At 43.2% G+C, this 22668-nt stretch overlaps 1 protein-coding gene across 1 annotated transcript in view; it reads left to right on the top strand.

Annotated features, from left to right (window-relative positions):
* The first annotated feature begins 7624 nt into the window (after positions 1-7624).
* Positions 7625-22668, top strand: part of ZDHHC9 (zinc finger DHHC-type palmitoyltransferase 9) — a 55074-nt gene continuing 40030 nt past the window's right edge. The window contains exons 1-2 of the mRNA XM_066356119.1: positions 7625-7823; positions 20571-20731. Coding sequence (XP_066212216.1) covers positions 7657-7823; positions 20571-20731 — 328 coding nt within the window. The 5' untranslated portion in view covers positions 7625-7656. The remainder of the gene's footprint in view (positions 7824-20570; positions 20732-22668) is intronic.

Raw genomic sequence — 22668 nt, 5'->3', positions numbered from 1 at the left:
TAACCTGGACTTGTTATCTTTGAATATATGTATCCTGATTTATTGATGTCACCCCATTAAAAAAATAAAATTATATAAAAAAAAAAGAAAAAAGAAAAGTTTCCCCACTTAAAAAAAAAAAAAATATGCATCTATAAGAGCACACACACACACACACACACACACACATGCGCGCATGCACGCACACACACATTAGTTATAAAGTTGGATTTTATAAATGTTTACTCACTTTTTAAACTGAATATATATTGGGTCATTCTTGCATATCAGCAAATAAACTTAATTTCTTAAAATTAATCGAATTTATTGCAATGAAATTGATTCACAAAACCATACAGGTTTCAAGTGTACAACACAATAAAACATCAAATGCACATAGCATTGTTAAATCTTTATTGAAATATACACACATACAAAAAGGTGACAGTCTATTATTTTCTGTGTATATACTATATTGTTATTCTTGAAAGCTGCATAGTACTCCATTATGTGAATGTGCAATAATTAATTAATGTTTTGTTTGATTACTTTTGCAATGATAAACAATGTTATAGTGAATATTTTTGAATATATATCTTCGAGCATTTGTGGTAGTGATTCTATATAGAAGTAGGATTGTTAGATCAATGGTCATGTAATATAAAAACGTTAAGAAATGCTACTAAATAGCTTTATTGAAAGATTTTTACCAATTTACTCTTCTACCAAGAGTATTTGAGAGGCTATAACCTTTTGAGGCAAGCTCTCTTTAAAAGATTGGAGAGGCCTGACCTGTGGTGGTGCAGTGGATAAAGCATCGACCTGGAATGCTGAGGTCACCTGTTCAAAACCCTGCCCTTGCCTGGTAAAGGCACATATGTGCCTGCTCCTCCCCTTTCTCTCTCTCTCTCTCTCTCTCTCTCTCCTCTCTAAAATGAATAAATACAAAAAAATTAAAAAAAAAGATTGGAGAATCTGCGGTGTATAGTTGAAACCTGAATTCTACACTGCTTTTTATTTATCTTGACTTTAAATGAGCTGGTCTTTTCTCTCTTAGAATATTTTAAGTATCTTAGAAGCTCGGATCATGTCAAATACTTCTTGGTATTTTCCATACTGCCTAGTGCAGGCTGAACAAACTGTGGGTGCTCATTACATACTTAATAATTGACTGATAAACCTGCTTATATTTTTGGGCAACACAATCCCTTGAGGTCAGCTCCTGGAATGAGAGGGTGGGGCAGTCTGAGACTAGGACTGTCTGGGTCAGTATCAATGTCAGATGCTTTCACTTGGACATTAAGTTTAGACCATAATATACGAACCAAATCTGAATAAATCACATAGTACAATCTCGGGCTCAGAGAAGGTCCTCAATAAATGGTGCTCTGCTGACTCTTATTTGGTTAGAGAGTAGTCTTAGGGTTAGTGTTGAGGGTTCAAGCACAGCACCTAAAACTAATCCAGTGGAACCAGAAACCTACAGTCTAAAGATAAAACAAAATTGAGAATCAGTAGGAGCAGGCAGGCATCAGAGGCAGAAACTGAGGCTCAATTTCAGAAATTCAGTTGCATTGTGATATTATCTTCTCTGCCACCCCAGGCAGTTTTCATTGGACATTTTGCATATTTGACTTTCACATGGTGGAATTTAAAAGATGTCTCTCAGTCTCTGATAGGAGCCAACAATCCCAGCACAGTGCTGTGAGCACAAGAGTTGTGTGATTAAAGAGATCCCATCTATCTCTCACTTGTTGAAACAGATAATGTGGTGGCGATGGTTGAGGATTCACCTGAGACAATTGTACTAGAGAACAGTCATTTGAATAGAATAAGATCATTGCTCAAGCTTTTTCCTATCAGGAAGTGGGGTGCCTTTGGGATTGGGAAATTAAGCATTCAGTCAGATAAGGATTAACTTCAGAAGCTAATTTAGAGTCTGAAAACATGGAGGCACAGATGACACAGGCTCAAAAAAGTGAAGAGTTGGTCTTCTTTTTACTTCTCTACTCCCAGTTGGCAGTGTAAATAAAGGAGGGAGGTGGGAGAGGCATTGACATATAGATGTCATCCTAACATACTGTATTGATTGTATTTCTCAACTATGCCAGGCATTTAGCATGTACTCTCTAATCTCCTTGATAACTATAAGAAGTAAGCATTACAGACGAAGAAATAGGCTCAGAAAGGATCAATTACTTGCTGAAGTTTCCACAGCTACTAAGTAGCAGAATCAGGATTTGAACCTAGGTCTGTCTGGCCATAAAGTTTTTGTGCTTCCTAATATGTATACTCATCTTTGTCTTCTAAGTCAGCGATAGCAGCCCAGGCCTCTGGGAAACAACTATTATTTAAGAATGCTAGTTGATCATGTGTGGGCAGGGTGTCCCATGGTTCTTTCTTTTGCTCATGATTTCATTCTACAAATATATAGTTATCTATGGCCAGAAAGTAGGGAGAGGAGTTCAGGTCAGGTAAGTTGAGCTGGGGTGAGACACGTGTGTGTGGGAAGAAGGGCAAGAGAATATGGGAGGTTTGAGACTAGAGTAAATATTGATAGAAAGGGCCATCACGAATGCAAGATGGGGGTTGGTTTTGTGGGTCTGTCTTGCATGCAGTACAGAATGGGTCTCTGAGAGTTTGCAGAAGAGGTATCTGGAGCAACACTAACTGGAAGCTGCAGCCCAGAGGCAGCACCCCAGATCCGGGGTGCTCAAACAGCACCTGACACGTATACATCAACAAACACATGCTCACACAGGAACCATCAACATAGATACAGGCATTTTTTTTAAAACAAGCTTAATTCAATTTAATTTTCTTGTATAAAATTATGTGGTAGCCACAGCTGGAGCCTGGGTCTTCTATACAGAAACTTTGATGTGGGTCTTTCCAAGATGGTCAGTGAATTCCTGATAAGGAGACTTGGTGAACATAGTCTCTTTCTGGAGGTTTGGAGTGAGATAGCCGAAGGTCTTGGAGATGGCATCAAAGATAGCCTCGGCAAAGTTGCCCAGGGTGGCAGTGCAGCCCTTGGCAGGGATGCAGCAATCATCCATACCAGTCATCAGCAGCTTCTTCAGCACAGGGGCTGAGACGGTGCCAGTGTCCCTGGTGGTGGGGATTAAACACACCCAACACAGAGCCACAGCAGCCAGTCATCTTGCAAGGGACTGCAAGTGATGATGTGAGACTTGCTGATGTTCTTCCCTCAGTAGCTTTGCTGCACAGGGACAATAGAGAGCTTGGCCAGGATAACAGCCCCAAGGGATGGCAGGTGCTACTTTTACAACACCCAGACTGATATGTCTGCTGTAGTCCTCAATGGTTATACACATCTTAAACCTGGTCTTCTGGCCAGCGTGAGTCTGCTTTTGCATCAACATAGTCTTTAAAATCTTATCCTTGAGAGATGCACCCAAGAATAAGTCAATGATCTCAGATTCTTTGGTGAGCATAGAGAAGAGATAGATTTCTTCCAGGGACCTGATCTTCATGTCTTTGACCAGGTGGCCCACCTTGTTGACAAGGATATACTCCTTGTACTTGGTTTTGTCTCTGTGAGCTCAGTGACTGTGGCCCCAGGAACCACCCCAGCCAGCCAGTCATGACCTCAGTCCTGCATACCATTGCCAAATACTCTACGGAAGGCCCTCAGCCTCCCATTCCAGGGCCCTGGGCCTCCCGCAGCACCAGTGCCATCGGCCAACCTGTGTTTCCTAGGAGAAGAAGTCAGAGACAGGCATTTTTAAACAAGCACACCAAAATGTATGCCATCACATAATAGAAGTCTATCATCCCTTTATTCCAATGGTATTGCTAGTGCTCACCACATGAGTGTAACTCCCCTTGAAAGGAGCCCATACTGAATCGGGTGCGTAAAGTCTGGAGGTTTATCGAAAGACGAAAGGAAAGAACGGAAAAGAAACAATCTCAGTTTATAGTCACAATTTAGTTGCGTGTGTATTAAGACTATCAGAATTATATAAAATTATGTTAATTATATAGAAGGAAGTCCTATGGAATGCTTGTCCATATAAATTTTCCTCATTTTTCTTTTAGTAGTGAAGACAAATAATAACATTGTATTAAAACAAGCCTGACCTACACAGCCACTTACTCCAGAGGGAATGTGACCCAGAGCAGGGAGGGGCAGAACTCAGGAATGTGTTGCCATGACACATCGATTCCAGGACTCCCCAGGCTTCACCTGCGCCTGAGATATGGACAAAGTATGTCTGGTGTTGCAGAGGTTTGTTTTTGACTGCTCCACAGTCAGGAGAATGGCAGCTGGGGTGGCCGTGGTCGTCTGAAGTACACAGGCTTAGGAATCCAGGGGTCTGACGGAGCTGAGAGAAGTTCCTCTCTCTTCCATACTAAGTGTGTGTAATATCAGCACTCTCCAGGATTCTAAGGGGAGAGAATTGGAGACAATGATATCGATCATACGGTTTATCAGAAATAAACTGATAATTGTAATCAGCACGAGCACTAAGTAAGGAACAATAGAAGCTTTATAAAAACATACTTTCTCTTACAAATTAATTACAACACATTTCTGTAATGAAAATTATCTAGTGATTTTTAAATTCTCTAATATTTTTCATGGAGGGTGCCATGAAATTGGTAAACATAATTATCATTAAGTAGCTTTTTGCTTCATATCATGTGGGACCCAAGTAGTGTAGGGGAGAAATAGTTCTTGACAAGTATATGGTTCTTCAACTAACAGAAAACTGCCTTGGGAAGACCTTTGACAGTCTCTTCTGTATTAATTGTAAATACCTTCACCCTAGAGAAATTTTATTCGTGCTCAGGAAAATAGCTGTCAATGTAGACACTCACCCCAACAGCAAGATAGGTAAGGAGAGGCCACCTTCAGTCCGTTCTCATATTTCTCCTTATGTTTGCAAGCCCAGAGCCATACTAGTGGAAACAGACTGAGTGCCTGTTAAAGTCCGTCATATAATATCAATGTCGTGATTCTGAATTGTTTGACCCACTCCAATCTTGAACTTATAAAGGATGCGACTCACTTGGATCAGTAGCAGCGGCTGATTATGGCAGTAACTGCGGTGGAGGTGGGGAACAGAAGAAAAAAATGTGTTTGGTGAGGATTCTGCATTAGATCCCGGCTTTCCCCTCCCCAGTTATCATGAACTCTCCAAAGCGAACATTCATTTCCAACTTCTTTTGGCTCATTATCTACTTGGAAGAATTTATGTTCTGTCAGTAGATTTTCTAACTTCCTAACAGTCAATTATTTGTTCTGGGTACTGCAAACATGATTCTATATTCTTGGGGAGAGTAATTGCTTTGGAGTTCCCCTTTCTATTTGTTTGTTCTGTTCCGAAAGAGTAAAACCCCGAGTCGCGTTGTGTTAGTGCAAGTAGGGCATGAGAGGCCCAGGGCAGACCCAGTTTGGGTTGAGCACTCGGATCTGTGAGCCAGTGCTGCTTCAGCGCGTTACCGTGTGTGTGGGGGAAGCTGGCCCCCAGTCCTCCCTTGTCCTTCTCGAACTACCATTCACCTTGGTCTCTGCCTAACTAGATTAATAGAAGGCGATACTTGAGGTACTTGCCATTGGACCCCAAAGGGAGGCTAGCAGCACTTGGCAGGTGGGCACGAAACAGGGAGATGGGTGGGGGAGTGGGGCGGAGGCACCGTTGAGTGGTGTTCGGAGTAGCTAATGATAGTTCGGGGTAGGGTGGCAGGGGGCGGAGACACTTTGGTCTATCAGCCAATGCAGGGCAAGTAACTACTGGAACGAGCTGGTGACGTGAGGAGCGTTCCATTAGGCAGACAGTGGGCGGTTGCCACAGCTGTTTTAGGGCCCCGGTCATAGGGGCTCCTTGTCTGGCGGAGGCAGCCTCCGGGCTGGGGAGGAGCAGTCGCTGCCACCTCAGGCGGCCGGCGCGATCCCTTGCTACAGTCCACTTCTTGCCCGCAGTCCCCGGCCGAGTTTGGGCTCCCAGGTTCAGGTAACAAGGGGTGGGGGTTGGGGTCTCCTGGGCTCGGCCGCATGGTGGGCTGCCAGCGCCTGTACTGCATTGGCACTCGCGGACCTTGGCACCGCCCCGCCCCGCCCGAGTCGCCTGCGGTGCCCCCAGCCGGGGTGGGTGACTACACGTGGCGGGGCGTGTGTGAGTGTGTACGAGCTTGTGGAGGTGGCGCGCGTCCTGGGCTGCCTGGGGCGGTGGTCCGCTGCGTGGCGGAGGCAGGGCGGGCCTCCCGAGGCCGCGCCCGCTGCCAGCCCGGACTCGGGCCTTGGCCCCAGGCGGGTGGGCCGGTCGCTGGTTCTGGACGGATTTTGATCTTTGTTCTCCCAGGCCCGGCTACCCTTCCTGGTATGTTCTCCGGCTGGGCCGGATTATCAGGAGGAGATTGTTTTCCAGGTTAGTTTTACACAAAGGAAGTGTTCTCTGCACCTTGGTGCCCCCCTTCCTCTTTCTCAAGCCCTCTGCCTTCTGTTTGCCGGGCTCATCACCGAGTCTCTATTTGGACCCTTGCCCTCTCCAGCCCGGGAATGATTTCCAGTTGGTTGTTTCTGATCAGTCAGCCGGGCTGCAGGCTTCCGAATCAGTAGTGCCAGCGTGGGGCATGTAGTGTCAGTAAATAGAGACCTCAGCACCACACCTGAGAGGAGCAGAGAAGTGTGGTAGTGGCTGAGATAGGCTGGGCCTGGAAATTCAGGACGCTAAGTAGAGATGGTACTTATGAAATGTCCCAGAAAACACCTTTATGACTGTTTTTACTGCTGCCATCTCCCCCCTCCAGCCCTTCCAGAACATCTCCTGCTTAAGTCAGCCTTCCACCTACAAGTCTGTGATGTGATTTCATTAAGATTTCCACAAATGTTCGGCTAGACTAGCAAAATTGGTTCATTTCCTGGACTCAGGAAGTTACCAAGGGTTTGATTAGGGAAAATCTGTTTTGAGTCAAGACAACCTGGATATGTGTCCAGAACCTCCTAGCCCTGCCAGAGGGTGACTAGTTCCCTGATGTGATTCATATTTGAGTGGAAGATTGAAGAAAGAAGGTGAAGAAGTGGTGGAAGGGAGGGAATGGCTCCTTAAGGACAGAGACTATTATTATTTTTAGTTCTCTTAATGATGGTTATAGAACATGTGGTGTGGTGGAAAGTGCCCTGGACTGAAAGTCTGCAGACATGTTTTCTTGGCTTAACTTTGTGGTCGTTTAACCCTGAATAAGTGATTTTCTCTCTCTGGTCTTCACTGTACTCATTTCCAACCAACTAATTAGGGCTATCACCTATAAAAAAAACCCTTCAGATCCAAGGTTCTATGATAAACAGATCACCAGTATTATATTGGAAGCATGGGCTTTATTTAAGAAAATACACCAGCCGTCTTATCATTATATTTTTTAGGAACTGTTAACCTTAGAGGACAAACATAGTTTGGAAATAAACTTATCCCACTTCTCACCCTCACCCTTTCAGGCTTATCTTCTGCCTCTGAACTAGGAGGATTGAATTGCATTTTCATGTTCCCATCTCATTTTTTGTTCTTTTTCTTAGGGTTGGAAATTGGACTCTTGATGATGTTTGACACAGCGGCAGCAATAGCAGGAGGCGTGATTTTAAAGCTGGGCGCAGCTTCCGTTTCTTCCACCTTATAATAATCGCAAAGTGCATTTGGACCAGGAATTCCAGACATGTCTGTGATGGTGGTGAGAAAGAAGGTGACACGGAAATGGGAGAAACTCCCAGGCAGGAACACCTTCTGCTGTGATGGCCGCGTCATGATGGCCCGGCAAAAGGGCATCTTCTACTTGACCCTCTTCCTCATCCTGGGGACATGTACACTCTTCTTCGCTTTTGAGTGAGTTTCCGTTGAGTCGCATTGCCTGGCAATGATTACTTTGAATCTGGGGAAGAACCTTCTTTCTGGGGAGCTAGTGGGTGGTCCCTGGATGGTTGTCACTGTCCTCTTGATCAGTGTCTATAGATCATGCCAACCGAATCCATTGCTTTATGCTTATAGCAGAGTATGTGTTGCCTAAAAAGACCAAGACCTTTGATACCAATATTATAGCACCGATGTGTGACTACCCCTGGCACACTTGAAAAATAAAGGAATTTGTCTTTGTTACTCACCTTCCCTTTTCAGTGGCTTCCTTAGGTGCTTAGTGACAAACTGCCTTTTTCCCACCTCTCCCAAGCTCAGGGGTCCCCTTTGTGGTCTTAACTCCACCCTACCATACCCACCTATTCTGTTATTCTGGGTCCTGTGTACTTAGGGCTTAGCTCTCATCTACCTGTTAAATTGAAAAGGCACTGAATTGGGAACCTGCAGATTTGTTCCAGTCCTGCTGTGCTGCAAACTAACTGTGTGTGTGGCACATTTGTGCTTATTTGTGTGTGTGAGTAGTTCTTTCTTTCACTCAAAATCACTCAACATAAAAAACTCTCTATTTTGTGTGTGCTTGATACCAGCCTTAGAGTAATTATTTTCTGTGATGTAATAGCCAGCACTAGAGCCACTGTTCATAGTCTGTGTAGGCCTCCTCCCCTTTGCTAGGGAGGTGGCCAGCTGGATTCTAGGGTACTGTAATATCATTGCTGGTTGTACTGAGAATGCTGTACACTTTGGGGATGGGAGCGATGCTAATTGGTTTGGGGTTATTATGAGGAGGGCCTTGAGAAGGTGTGTGTAGAAGATGTGTGTAGACAGTGAGTCACACTTGATTGAGCTTGCTGTGGTTCCTATAACACAGGTGACTTAGAGCTGAAGCTCCCATGCTGAAGCTTGGCCATGGAGTGGAGGAGCGACTCCTTGGCCAGAATTTGTGGGTAGTTAAAATGAGCTTTGGTCACTTGGAGCTCATTTTTGTCCTTTTTCTGCCAGGACTTCGGGTTTTCCCCATGCATCAAGAGCGATTTTTTGAGCTGCCTTGCTAGACCTCTTGATGATTACATCTGGCTTGAGTAACAGCAGAGGGATAAAGGGGACCTAGTCTGTAACAGGACTAGGAAAGTAAGGTCAGAGAGCTCTTTCTCAAAGGCACGTCTGCTGCCACTACTGTTGACTCTGTGAAGTATTTGGCAAAGTCAGGCAGTTTGATCATGGATTCTTAGCTGCTTTTGGGTCTGAGTTTCATGGCTGAGTGAGTGTGTGTGTGTGTGTGTGTGTGTGTATGTGTGTGTGGTACACTTGAGCATGTGCAGTCAGACAGGCACATGCATAATGTTTCCCCTTCTTCTGACCCATCTTTCCAATTTTCTTTGCTTTATTCCTGCCTTGCTTCTTTTTGCAAGTGCAGAGCCCAACTCTGCAGTCTATTATCCTCCCTGTCTTTTGCTTCATCCCTTGCCAAATTACTAGCTCTTTTTGGCCCCAGCCCCCTAGCCTTGGAGTTAATTTTTTGTGATTGAAATCACTCAAAACAGATATAAAATTTGTTTCCAGATCCTGAGCGAGCTGATAATTCTGAGCCTAGGAAGCCTGTGGTTTGATTACCAGGGGAGCTTGACATTTGGAGCTATTGGCATTTGGTCCTTTTTGTATCTGTGAGCCAAACAGTCTTATTTATTTATTTACTTATTTATTTATTTAAGAGAGGAGAGAGGGAGAGAAAAGGTGAGGAGGAGCGGGAAGCATCCACTCACAGTAGTTGCTTCTTGTATGTGCTTTGACTCGGCAAGCCTGGGGTTTCAAACTGGCGACCTCAGCATTCCAGGCTGAGGCTCTATCCACTGTGCTACCACAGGTCAAGCCAGAGTCTGATTTTGATCTGTACAACTTAAACCCTGAAGACTTCTGAAGAAAACTGCTTGTGGCATGAAGCTTATAATTAGCTAAGTTACGGTTTGACAGAGGCAAGTTATTTTCTATCAAGGTGACTCCCCCAATCCCCAAGTTGTTTCTCAGGCTTTGCTCTCAGATATGAAGGGTGAGGTTGTTTGTAAACTACCCAGAGTTCCAGCTCTCTGTGCAATACAATAAATATTTTTGAAGGTAAGGCTGGGGGAGGGAGAAGGGAGGAGGAGAAGGAAGTAAATATATTAGCTGAAGAGTGGAATGGGGAAGTATAACTCTGACCAAAGGGGAGAGGGCCCTGGCGATGAATCCTTTGCACTGAGAGTGGTGGAATCTGTGTGTGTGTGTGTGTGTGTGTGTGTGTGTGTGAGAGAGAGAGAGAGAGAGAGAGAGAGAGAGAGAGAGAGAGACAGAAATCCTAGGTGGTGACTACCTTTGTCTCCCAATGACAGGCTGTACCAAGGAAACCAGCATGACTGAAGAAAGGAGTAGTTTTCTGGTCAATTGTTTTCTTCAGAGTCTGTCATTTACTACCAGCCACACAGTGGGGGATAAGGTCTGGGGGACCTAATATGGGCTCCTTAGTTTGTATTAGAACTTAAGGAAACCTCAGAAGTCAACTGATCTAGTCCCGTGTCTTCAGGAAGGTGAGGGTGACAAAGAGCTGTTCATTGTCATCTTCAGATTGTCCAGGAGTGCAGAGATCACTTCCTCTGGCTGCTGCATATTTACCTTTGGGAAGAGAGTCCAGATCCTGAGCCATACCTGGATCTTCATTTTAGTAACAAGGGCCTGCTTGCGCAGGTGCTTAGGAACAAGTGTGAGTTGATTTACTGCTGCCTGTGGCACAGCCATGGGTCGGCCAGGGGGCTTGAGAAATCTAGTCAAGCGTGTGGGCGCCCCTCGATGGAAAACATATAGTGTTAGTGGTGCCAGTGGACATCTTTTTATTTTTGGATTTTGCTTCTACACATTTAGATTTCTCAAAGGAGGGACCTGTAATTTTCAGTGGAGAGAGAGTAGGTTGACTACATAGGATGAAAAAAGGTTGTCATCAGGAGCTAATTAAAAGTGTTAAAAGTGTTTCTAAAGCCAGGTAGCCATCCCAGAGGGCTGCTGTCACAGAGTGGATTTTTGCCCGGGATGGGAAATCGGGTTAGATCGTCACTAAGCTTCTTGCAACTCTGAGAATCTGAAATTCTATATAACTATTGTGTCTGTCTGGAAGAGTCAGATACACACACAGAAAAAGAGAGGCTAGAAAATTACAGGTAGGTAACTGTATTTAAATATGTCTATGTGTTTAAGTATACTGCTCACAAAAATTAAGGGATATTTTAAAACGAATATGAAGTGATAAAAAAGAAGCATTTGATTTTTTTATTAAACAAGAACATCAGAAAAGCAAACGACAAGTCAAAGAAAGTTGTTTGATTATGCAAATGAGATGCAAAACCAACTTTTATTTCATTGGTGAGAATGCACTATACAAAAGGCTGAAAGTACTGCAGTTTCTGTACATTCCCTGATCCCCTAAGTTTTGTGAGCAGTGTATAATTATATCTATGGTAAATGTATTTGAATTTAAAAGCAGAGTGAAAATTGTATAATGCTTAAAAAAAGGATTTCTTAATATATTCTTAGGGTGAGATAAGTAGGCAATATGTGTGTGTCTGCTAGTTTCAGTTTTGAGCACATGAATTCTTCTCAGGCCAGCTTGTATGATAAACACATAGCCACCAGCTTGGCCAGGAATGTCAGGACCCTATAGCAGAATGACACTGACAACTTGTTAGCTGTCCAGCTACTGAAAGGTGATTGTGGTATTTAGTCTCCACTTCCTGATAAAACTTGGGAAAGGACCAAGTGCACTGTGTTCTGGAATTGGCTTCCTAGCTGCATCTTTTAACTTTGTGACAGATTGCTAGTGGGAACAAGGTCCCCAGACTTCTCTCATAGCAAGAATGACTGTGTGACTCTTGACCACTGAGGTAGAAGCAGTTTGCTGCGATGATTAGTACTTATGCCTCACTCTGCTATATATAGAAGAAATCACATCAAGGCAATATCAAACCTCATTGGATTGACCCTCATCCATGCTTGTGACGTACAGAGGAGTCATGGAATGGGATGAACTGAAAAATGCTTTGTAACACTGCTTAGTAATTGTCCCGTTTCTAACCTCCAAATTCAACCTCTCTTTCAAGTCCCTTCTTGAATTTTCCTTTATGAAATCTTTCTGCATTTGGGGGACAAATTGTAACACATAATTATATGACATTTCTTTTTTCTTTTTTTTTATTAAGTGAGAGGCAGGGAGAAAGACAGACAGACTTCCACATGCACCCTGACCGGGATCCACCTGGCAAGCTCCCCCATGACGATACTTTCCCCATCTGGAGCCATTGCTCCATTGCTCAGCAATTGAGCCATTTAAGCGCCTGAGACGAGGGCATGGAGCCATCCTCAGCACCTGGGGCCAACTTGCTTGAACCTTTTGAGCCATGGCTTCAGGAGGGGAAGAGAGACAGAGAGAATTCAAGCCATGGCTGCGGGAGGGGAAGAGAGAGACAGAGAGAAAGGAGAGGGGGAGGGGTGGAGAAGCAGATGGGCGCTTCTCCTGTGTGCCCTGAGTGGGAATTGAACCTGGGGCTTCCACATGCCGGGCTGATGCTCTACTGCTGAACCAAACAGCCAGGGTCCATATGACATTTCTTATATTTCTGAATTCTATGGTTATTGTACTTTGAGCTCTTTCAAAGTCAGGGATTGTTTCCTGCATCTGTATGGCCCTCACAGTGTCCTCCACCAGGCCTTATATAGAGTACGTGGCCAAACAAATGTTGCAGAATTAATACTTCCTGGATGCAATTAAGATGTAGCAGTCTTGATTCACAGAATAATAGAATAATGGAGGTGGGAGGGACCTTGGAGATTATCCCTATCCTTTTGCAGGTGAGGAAACCAGGCCCGCAGAAGTAAGGTTTCTTCTTCAAGATTGGCTGGCCATTGACTCTATGTGATATCACCTTTCATCTCATTGTTAGCTTTTGAATATGATATCCTGAAGATATTTTGGTTACTAAAGCTGTACATAGTGCTGAATGCTAGACTAGCATATTACAGTTCTTGGTAGATAGTGTTTTTTACCCTGTGGCATCTAGATTATTTGGACCTCTCCAGCTCATGCTCCTGGAAAATGAAGGCATCTTGGTGGAATACTGACAGCATTCTGGCATTATATTTTGATAGCCTTGCAAGAGCAGGCAAGCCCATCTTTAAGACTGAACCTAGAAAGTAAGCTTTGTGAGTTATGAGGGATTTTCCTCTCTGTGGCCATCCTTAGTCCATCTTGGCCATCCTGCCAAGATGAGGACAGCTCAGAGAAAAATTAAGCAACGCATGCTCCCTAACTTGTTACTCTGTGCATGATCCTGATGAAAGGGGCACCATGTTTCTGAGGGCAGATGGAAGAGAAGGCAATCTGACAACATAAAGTTATCAGGTTTGAGTAGACACAGGTCTGTGCATACCAAAGCCAAACTCTGAGATAACAGAATATCTGTGCTTATAGTGCAGGGGTTGGGAACCTATGGCTCGCGAGTCAGATGTGGCTCTTTTGATGGCTGCATCTGGCTCACAGACAAATCTTTAATAAAAAAAAATGACGTTAAAAATATAAAACATTCTCATGTATTACAATCCATTCATTTTCTACCGCTCATGTTCATGGTTGCGGGTGGCTGGAGCCAATCACAGTTGTCCTCTGGGACAACACCAAATTTTTATTTGATAATGCATAACGTACACGGGTGGTTGTGAGGTCAGGAAGTAAACTTCCCTTCTTTTAATCAAGTAGTCAGCTAGCTAATTGCAGAAACCCTTTTGATGAAGAAGATGGCTAAAAGAAAAAAAATTAGGAGTATCGTACTTTTCAGCAGGAATGGACAGAGTATTGCTGTACTGACAATGTTTGGCTCTATGTATGCACGGGAGCAGTCTTTCTCACATCGAAAGAACGTTAAGACCAACCTACAATCACGTTTAATGGATGGAAGTCTCAACGCCTGCATGAAGCTTAACCTCACCACGTATCAACCAGACTACAAAGCCATCAGCAAAACCATGCAGCACCAGAAGTCGCATTAATGGTAGGAAGTACTTTATTCATCATTGGTTAGCAACAGCATAACAACGTTATTAAAAAGATTCAGAGACTTATTGTACTTTAAAAGTGTTGGTTTTACATAAATTGCACACATTTACTTGTATTTAGTGTTAAACATATTGTATGGCTCTCACGGAATTACATTTTAAAATATGTGGCGTTCATGGCTTTCTCAGCCAAAAAGGTTCCCGACTCCTGTTATAGTGCAAGATCCAGGCTCTTGAAGTTCCTTAGGTGAGATTGGGAAGAGAAAAAAGTGACTATCATGATCTCTAACCAAGAAAGCATTCTCTAGAGAATTGCTCCTTAGAGGTTCAGTTTTTTGTTTCATCTAGCTTCAGATTCTGTCTGTAACTTGGCCAACCAAATAACAGTTTTATTTTTTATTTATTTTTATTTTTATTTTTTTCATTTTTCTGAAGCTGGAAACGGGAAGAGACAGTCAGACAGACTCCCGCATGCGCCCGACCGGGATCCACCCGGCACGCCCACCAGGGGGCGATGCTCTGCCCATCCTGGGTGTCGCCATGTTGCGACCAGAGCCACTCTAGCGCCTGGGGCAGAGGCCACAGAGCCATCCCCAGCGCCCGGGCCATCATCTTTGCTCCAATGGAGCCTTGGCTGCGGGAGGGGAAGAGAGAGACAGAGAGGAAAGCGCGGCGGAGGGGTGGAGAAGCAAATGGGCGCTTCTCCTGTGTGCCCTGGCCGGGAATCGAACCCGGGTCCTCCACACGCCAGGCCGACGCTCTACCGCTGAGCCAACCGGCCAGGGCCCAAATAACAGTTTTAAAAAGGAGTAGTTACCTCTTTGATATCAATCTGTCACAATACTTAGCTAAGCTCAACTTCCTGATAAAGCATGTTCCTGGAGAAGGATTGGATTATGTCTCCTGAACATTGTGCTTTCCTTTAACAGTTCTTTGTGGTTCTGTCTTTCAGAATTTATCTGTATATTTCAGCCTCTACTAACTTTAATGGTAATGAATTTCATGCTGTCAGTTTCCATTGAATGCATTTCCCATCTTTTCAAAATGAGTTTTTTTTTAATTTTTATTTTATTTATTCATTTTAGAGAGGAGAGAGAGAGAGAGAGACGGGGGGAGGAGCTGGAAGCATCAACTCCCATATGTACCTTGACCAGGCAAGCCCAGGGTTTCGAACTGGCAACCTCAGCATTTCCAGGTTGACGCTTTATCCACTGCGCCACCACAGGTCCAAAACGAGTCTTAATTGAGTGTAGTGATCTTCTGTTTTGGGAAAAGCAAGAACAAAGAACAGGGATGTATCCTAGCACGCTGACATCAGTTGAGGTGTTTATAGAGGGAGAGAGGAGACCTCCTCTAAATCTTTCTCCTCAGAGAGTATTGTGTTTAAGAACAAAGGTATCTTCACAGCAAGAAGCTAGTGAATTCATAGTGCTTAGGGGGTACTTCTGGAATGGAGGAATGAGAAGGCGAGAACCTTATGATGATGGAATACTGGCCTGTTGAGTTTGGGGTTTAATTTTTTTTTAAATTTTATTTATTTTTTACAGAGACAGAGAGTGAGTCAGAGGGATAGACAGGGACAGACAGACAGGAACGGAGAGAGATGAGAAGCATCAATCATTAGTTGTTCATTGATTGCTTTCTCATATGTGCCTTGACCGCGCGCCTTCAGCAGATCAAGTAACCCCTTGTTGGAGCCAGCGACCTTGGGTTCAAGCTGGTGGGCTTTTGCTCAAACCAGATGATCCCTCGCTCAAGCTGGCAACCTCGGGGTCTCGAACCTGAGTCCTCTGCATCCCAGTCCGACGCTCTATCCACTTTGCCACCGCCTGGTCAGGCGAGTTTGGGATTTAATATAATAGGCAACAGGGTATCATTCTAAGTTCTTGAGCAGGAATATATTATAATTGAAATTTGTTATTTGTTATATGTAAAATTTGTTGTATTTGTTATCATTGAAATATGAAATTTTGTATTGTAACTGAAATTTGGCAACTACTTAGGTTTGTACAGAGACTTTGACCCTCCTCTGTGAGAGGATGGCTCAGTGCTTCATAGTTGAAAATGTCTCTCTCTGGTTAATTTTCCCCATTGCTACTGGAGCAAAACAGAGTTCTGCATTTCCATCTGACCTTCACATAGCAGTAAGTCTGGATGCTGGTTTTAAACTATGCTTTTAGTGTCCAAGGAAACTTCTCTCTCAGCAGACTCTGAGTGTCATCAGAAGAAACTTGAAACAGTCTTATGGGTGATTCTACATGTTTACAATGCTTTAGAGGTCGATAGTATGTAAGAGGCAGACAGCCATCCCTATCAGGGAGGACTTATAGCAAAGGCCTATTTCTATTAGGTGGGACCAAGGGCCATTGTGGGGCTCTCTCTAATTATTGGGTGCTTCCTGCTGTTCCAAGCACAGTTCTTCCTTAAAACTACTCTTAATAGCTGCTATGGAAGTAGTTTCAAGCAGCCACCATCTTCCCAAGAGAGCTCTTCTACAACTGCTTATAGTCCTTGAGTCTGAAATACCATTTTAACATGTGATTATTGGTCTTATCTTATTCTTTAGTTGTTTCATATATTAGTTATGTTTTCCCAACAAAATTAGCTTCTATTTCTCGTGTTCCTCATTTGTTAGACCTGTAAATACTTGTTCGTTGATTGAGTGTACTGATCAAAGACAGCAGCAACAATGAAAAAACATAACAAGAAAGCTATTAAGGAGACTTAGAAGCAGAATGATATATAGATACTCAGGCCACACTGACAGTCTGTGAGGCAGAGCCCTGCCATGGAATCTGTCTGGTTTCTTATCAGCTCTAGTCATGAATCTCTTTTGAGGTTTTTCATGTGAATTGAATCCTACATCATCTTCATTGTCCCTTTAATGAACTAGCATGCTAGGAATGAGGGATGGTACATGAAACACCAGCCCAGCCTGGCACTGCTGGTTGCTGCTGGTCAGTACCACCAAGTGGTCTGTGAGACATGTGGAAGTCCAGTCATCTAGCCCAGCTAGGGAGGCCTAAGACCAGTCAAGAAGCTGGTCAAAGAGGACTTAAAATGATTATGCCTCTTTAGGTGGCAGAAATGAAGCTTAGTGGGGACATAGTTGTATATCTGAAATTCACAGGGAGGAAAGCAACTTCTAACTCCCTAGAAAGGGAAAGGCCTCTTGGTACTTGGAAGACTATGGAGAATTCTATTTTCAGAAGTGTATGGATACCATTATTCCAAAGTGTTAGGGAATTTAAAAAACAGCTTATATTTGTGAATGACAGGTCTAGTCTTTCTTTGAGACAATTTAGGGAAGTCTGAATATACTCCTGACTTTTGAGGGCAATATTGGGAATTACCTCCCAATCTTCACATAGCTTATTCATGTCAGAGACAGATCTTTAGCTTACTGCACTGATGCGACTAACCCAGAGGGATATTTTTTATCATAACTATTAAAGACAAGTACGATGTGTTGTAGTTCACAACAGTCTTAGCTGCTGGCTTTCTGAGCTTTCTCTTATTCAGAGTAGAAAGGCCTGCTGGTCCCACATCTGCCTCCCCAGCCACACCCACTCACTAGTGACAACTGGCTGTCAGTAGTCTCATCTCTGGGGAACAGTACAATGGGCCTGTTGTGTATTTGTTGACATACAGAGTGGATTGTGTTAGCAGGTGCAGAAGATAATTTGTGTGGAGATTATAGATACTTTTATCCGTGATGGCATAGCGTAGTTCAAATCTAAGTTGTCTTTTGTCTGATTGACAAGCAGGTGTTGGAAGTGGGCTCAGTCAAGCTTGGGAGAGTCCTGTGTATAGGGCAACATTAACTGGTATGTGTGTGTGTGCATGCATGTGTGTGTGTATCTGTGTATGTTTGTTCTACTCGGTCTGTATCTTTACCTTGTAATAAAACAACTTCAACTCCCTTTGGTGTCCAATCAGATGGCTCTGATTTTTCTAAGGCTTTGATTGGAGACTGTACACAAGAGCAGTCTGAGTCCTAGAGACATCTTTATTTTCAAGAATGAAAATCTTCTTAGGAAGACGGCTGGTTTCTGTTAGTGTGGTGATTTCACTTGGCTTTTAAATGGAACGGAGACTTATGTTTCTCCTGTGGCCTTTGGACCTTTCATAAGTGGAGGTGACTTTCATTTCTGAATTTACTTCTTGATTATCTGTACCAGTGAAGGGGAACAGTAGAAAGATGGATACTCAACAAACTCTGATACTCAAGGACCATAATTACCCTGAACTCTGCCAGATCCTTCAGTTTTCCAAATAGTCCTCCCAACCCTTGGCATTTAGGAGAAAAAAGTAAATTATACAAAAGCAAGCAAACACCAAGGATTTTGTTAAAAACAAAGAAGCAGACAAGCAAACAAAAAGCCACAAAAATCATTTTGTAAGTTCACTACATAGATTCACCTTCATAACAAATGAATGACTCGGCCTAATATTGCAGTTAGTTTTAACCCCCTGTGGAGCGATGTGTATGGCAGGGAGGATCGCATGAGGGTTGATCCAAACCTACAGTGAATGTACAACCCGGGGTTAAACATTTGCTCGGAGTGGTCAGCAGCTTGCTTTATCCCCATGCCAGTGAAGTGAATCTCTTTTTTTTTTTTTTTTTTTTTTTTTACAGAGACAGAGAGAGAGTCAGAGAGAGGGATAGACAGGGACAAACAGACAGGAACGGAAAGATGAGAAGCATCAATCATTAGTTTTTTGTTGCGCATTGCAACACCTTAATTGTTCATTGATTGCCTTCTCATACGTGCCTTGACCGCGGACCTTCAGCAGACCGAGTAACCCCTAGCTCGAGCCAGCGACCTTGGGCTCAAGCTGGTGAGCTTTTGCTCAAACCAGAACCAGATGAGCCCGCACTCAAGCTGGCGACCTCAAGATCTCGAACCTGGGTCTTCTGCATCCCAGTCTGATGCTCTATCCACTGCGCCACTGCCTGGTCAGGTGAATCTCTTTTTTTCTTAGCTTACTTTTCCCACTCTCCCTTGGCCCTTGTTTACTCTCTTACAGTCTGCCCCCAAGAGAAGATCTCTGTGTTGAAGGAGAAAATGTGCCAGGAGGAGGAGAGTAAAAATAGGTCAATGTTAACTTTCATCACACTCCCATTTATTTTGTTTGAAATTAAGTTTGACTCAACAGTATTTGTTGATGGCTGTGCTCACATACTTGTATTTAAGCTCTGGGAGATAGAGAACCAAGATAATAATGTTAATAGCTGACACTTGCTTAGCATTTACTGTGTGTCAAGTGCAGTTCTAAGCACTTGGATTCATGCATTTGATCTGTGCCATGAGACCATGAGGTATTATTATTATCCTCATTTCACAGAGAAGGAGACTGGAGTTAACCAAGTCACCCAGCTAGGAGCTGGTCAAACCAGAATTCAAATTCAAGCTTTCATGCTTCAAACAGACAAGGTTCTTCCTCCTATGAAGTCCATTTGGGGGAGATGAAGTCAATAGAGTAAAAACATCTAGGAAACAATGCAAGGCTCTGGCAGTGAGGACAACAGACACAGAGAAGGGAGAGGTTAGTGCAGCTTAAGATAAGCCTTTTGGAGGAGGCAAGACCTCTCTAGATCCCAGATTCTTCATCTATCAAATGGGTATAATGGATTCTACCTTATAGATTTGGTGTGAGAGTTGAATGAGATAATGCAGATAAAGGGCTTAGTGCAGTTCCTGGCATGTGGTGCGTGCTCAGTAAAGTGTGGTTTTGATGATACAATGATGGCATTGATTTCTCTGGGACCTGACAGATGAGTAGGGCTGAAATATCCAGAGAGGAAGAGTTATGGCTTTCCAAGTTAATTATGAAGAAAGAGGGGGAAGCAAACATGATGTTGGGAAGGGATGGTCAGGGGGTCCAATTCTCTTATTTCCTTATGGTCACTAGTCACCTAGTAGCTGAGCTAATTGAGGAGACAAAAAGAATGGGTGTTGCAATCTGACTTTGGGTGATGGGTATGCAACATGATTGAATGACAAGATAACCTGGAGATGTTTTCTTTGAACATATGTACCGTGATTTATTGATGTCACCCCATTAAAATTAATAAAAATTTATATAAAAAAAAAGAATGGTGTTGCAAAGTTAGTCAGCAATCCTGGAGCTTTTAACTGGCCTTGAAGCATGCTGGGGATACTCTGCATTGGACACTGGACCTCACTCCCTGACTAGTCCACATCTTTCCTTTCGGCTCTGGAGTTTAGGCTTACTGCCATGTGGGTGAGTATGAAACACTCGAGATGTTCCCAGAGTGAGAGCAACAAGTCCAGGCTCGGTTGCTTTCCTGACCTTAACATCTGTGAGACTTTCCTGAAGCACAGAGGAAATGTGACTCCCAGAAGGCTGATAGGAGGAGCTGCTCTAGGGGGTAGGAGGATCCCTTGAGACTGTCTTCTGTATGTGTTATAGGTGGCACCAATTATTTGTTGAGCTCCCACTATGTACAGAATCACATGTTAGGAGTTTTGGGTAATTCAAGCAAGATAAAAAGGATGGTCCCTGCCTTCAAGGTACTGTTTTTTGTTTTTTTTCTGTCTGTTTTTTGTGATGGATTGACATCCTGGTAATGATTTGTGGTCAGTGTAGGGTAGGCGTAACTAAATGTTCAATTGCCTGCTTTCTCAGATGCCGCTACCTGGCTGTCCAGCTGTCACCTGCCATCCCTGTGTTTGCTGCAATGCTCTTCCTTTTCTCCATGGCTACACTGTTGAGGACCAGCTTTAGTGACCCTGGAGTGATCCCTCGAGCCCTACCAGATGAAGCAGCTTTCATAGAAATGGAAATAGGTGAGTTTTCTAACCAGCAAGATGCTGTGCAGTGGGTGACTTTAATTAGTAAAGAAATAGGATCATAATAGTGGTGCAGATTGACAATCACTTCTAAGCTTTTTCCTCTGAGATCCTGAATGTGAGATCACGACCACTCTGTGAATCTGCTAATAAGGTATAGCAAGGTTTGAAAGTCATATACTTCCTTCTTCCCTATGTTGGGTTGCATTTCAGGAGGGATTTGTAACCAAGATCTGCTGCACTCTTTCCAAAAGAGTGGGTTCTATTTTTTTTTTTAACTGGTTGGGAGTCATCAACTCATTTGCTTTTTTAAATTGAATTTATTGGGTGACACTAGTTAACACAATTATACAGATTTCAGGTACACAATTCTGCAGCATATCATGTGTACACTGTATTGTGTGCTTACCACACCATGTCAAGTCTCCTTTCATCCCATTTGTCCCCCCTACACCCTCATCCACCTCCCCCCAGCAATCACCACACTGTTGTCCATGTCCATGAGTTTTTTCTGTTTTTTTCTCTTCTCTCAATTCCTCCACCTTCCCATCCCCTGACAGCTGTCAGCCTGCTCTCTGAGTCTCTATTTTGCTTGTTATTTTGTTCATTGGATTCCACATATGAATGAAATCACATGGCATTTGTCTTTCTCTGACTGGCTTATTTCACTTAGCGTAATGCTCTCATGCTGTCGCAAAGGGTAAGAGTTCCTTTTTTTTAATTATTCAACGGCTGAATAGTATTCCATCGTTTAAATGTACCACAACATTTTTTTTAAAATAATTTTATTTTTTGAATGGGGCGACATCAATAAATCAGGATACATATATTCAAAGATAACAAGTCCAAGTTATCTTGTCGTTCAATTATGTTGCATACCCATCACCCAAAGTCAGATTGCCCTCTGTCACCTTCCATCTAGTTTTCTTTGTGCCCTTCCCCCTCCCCCTTTCCCTCTCCATTTCCCCCCTCCCCCCGTAACCACCACACTCTTATCTATGTCTCTTACCACAACATTTTTATCTCTCATCTATTGATGAGCACTTGGGCTGCTTCCAAATCTTGGTTACTGTAAATAATGCTTCAGTGAACATAGGAGTGCATGTAATTCTTTCAATTTAGTGTTTTGGGCTCCTTCGGATAAATTCCTAGAAATGGAATCGCTGAGTCAGAATGCAGTTTCATTTTTAATTTTGAGGTAATGCCATACTGCTTTCCACAGTGGCTGCTCCAATGTTCATTCCCAGCAATGGTGCACAAGGGGTCCCTTTTCCCTCGCCAACACTTATTTGTTGATTTATTGATGATAGCCATTCTGACAGGTATGAAGTGATATCTCATTATAGTTTTAATTTGCATCTCTGATGTTTAGTAAGCTTGAGCAACTTTTCATATGTCTATTGGCCATCTGTGTGTCCTCTTTGGAGAAGTGTCTATTCAAGTCCTTGGTCCATTTTGTAAATGGATCGATTGGTTTTTGTGTGTGTATGTTTTAAAAGTTCTTTATAAATTTTGGATATTAACCCCTTATCAGATGTATTGCTGATGAATATGTTCTTCCATTCAGTGGGTTTTGTTTTCATTTTGTTGATGGTTTCCTTTCCTGTGCAAAAACTTTTTAGTTTGATGAAGTCCCATTTATTTATTTGTTTTGTTTCCCTTGCCTGAGGTGATACATCAGAAAAACTATTGCTATCAGAAATGTATAATCTTATACTGCCTATATTTTCATCTAGGATTTTTATGGGTTTGTTTTTTGTGTGTGACAGAGGCAGAGAGAAGGACACACAGGGACAGATAGACAGGAAGGGAGAGAGATGAGAAACATCTTTTCTTCACTGCATCACCTTAGTTGTTCATCGATTGCTTTCTCATATGTGCCTTGAGTGGTGGTGGTGAGGGGTTTACAGCAGAGTGAGTGACTCCTTGCTCAA

The sequence above is a fragment of the Saccopteryx leptura genome, chromosome X, assembly GCF_036850995.1.
Source record: "Saccopteryx leptura isolate mSacLep1 chromosome X, mSacLep1_pri_phased_curated, whole genome shotgun sequence".
Classification (NCBI taxonomy): Eukaryota; Metazoa; Chordata; class Mammalia; order Chiroptera; family Emballonuridae; genus Saccopteryx; species Saccopteryx leptura.
The sequence above is the reverse complement of the archived record's forward strand: the minus strand, read 5'-3'. Positions and strand labels throughout refer to the sequence as shown.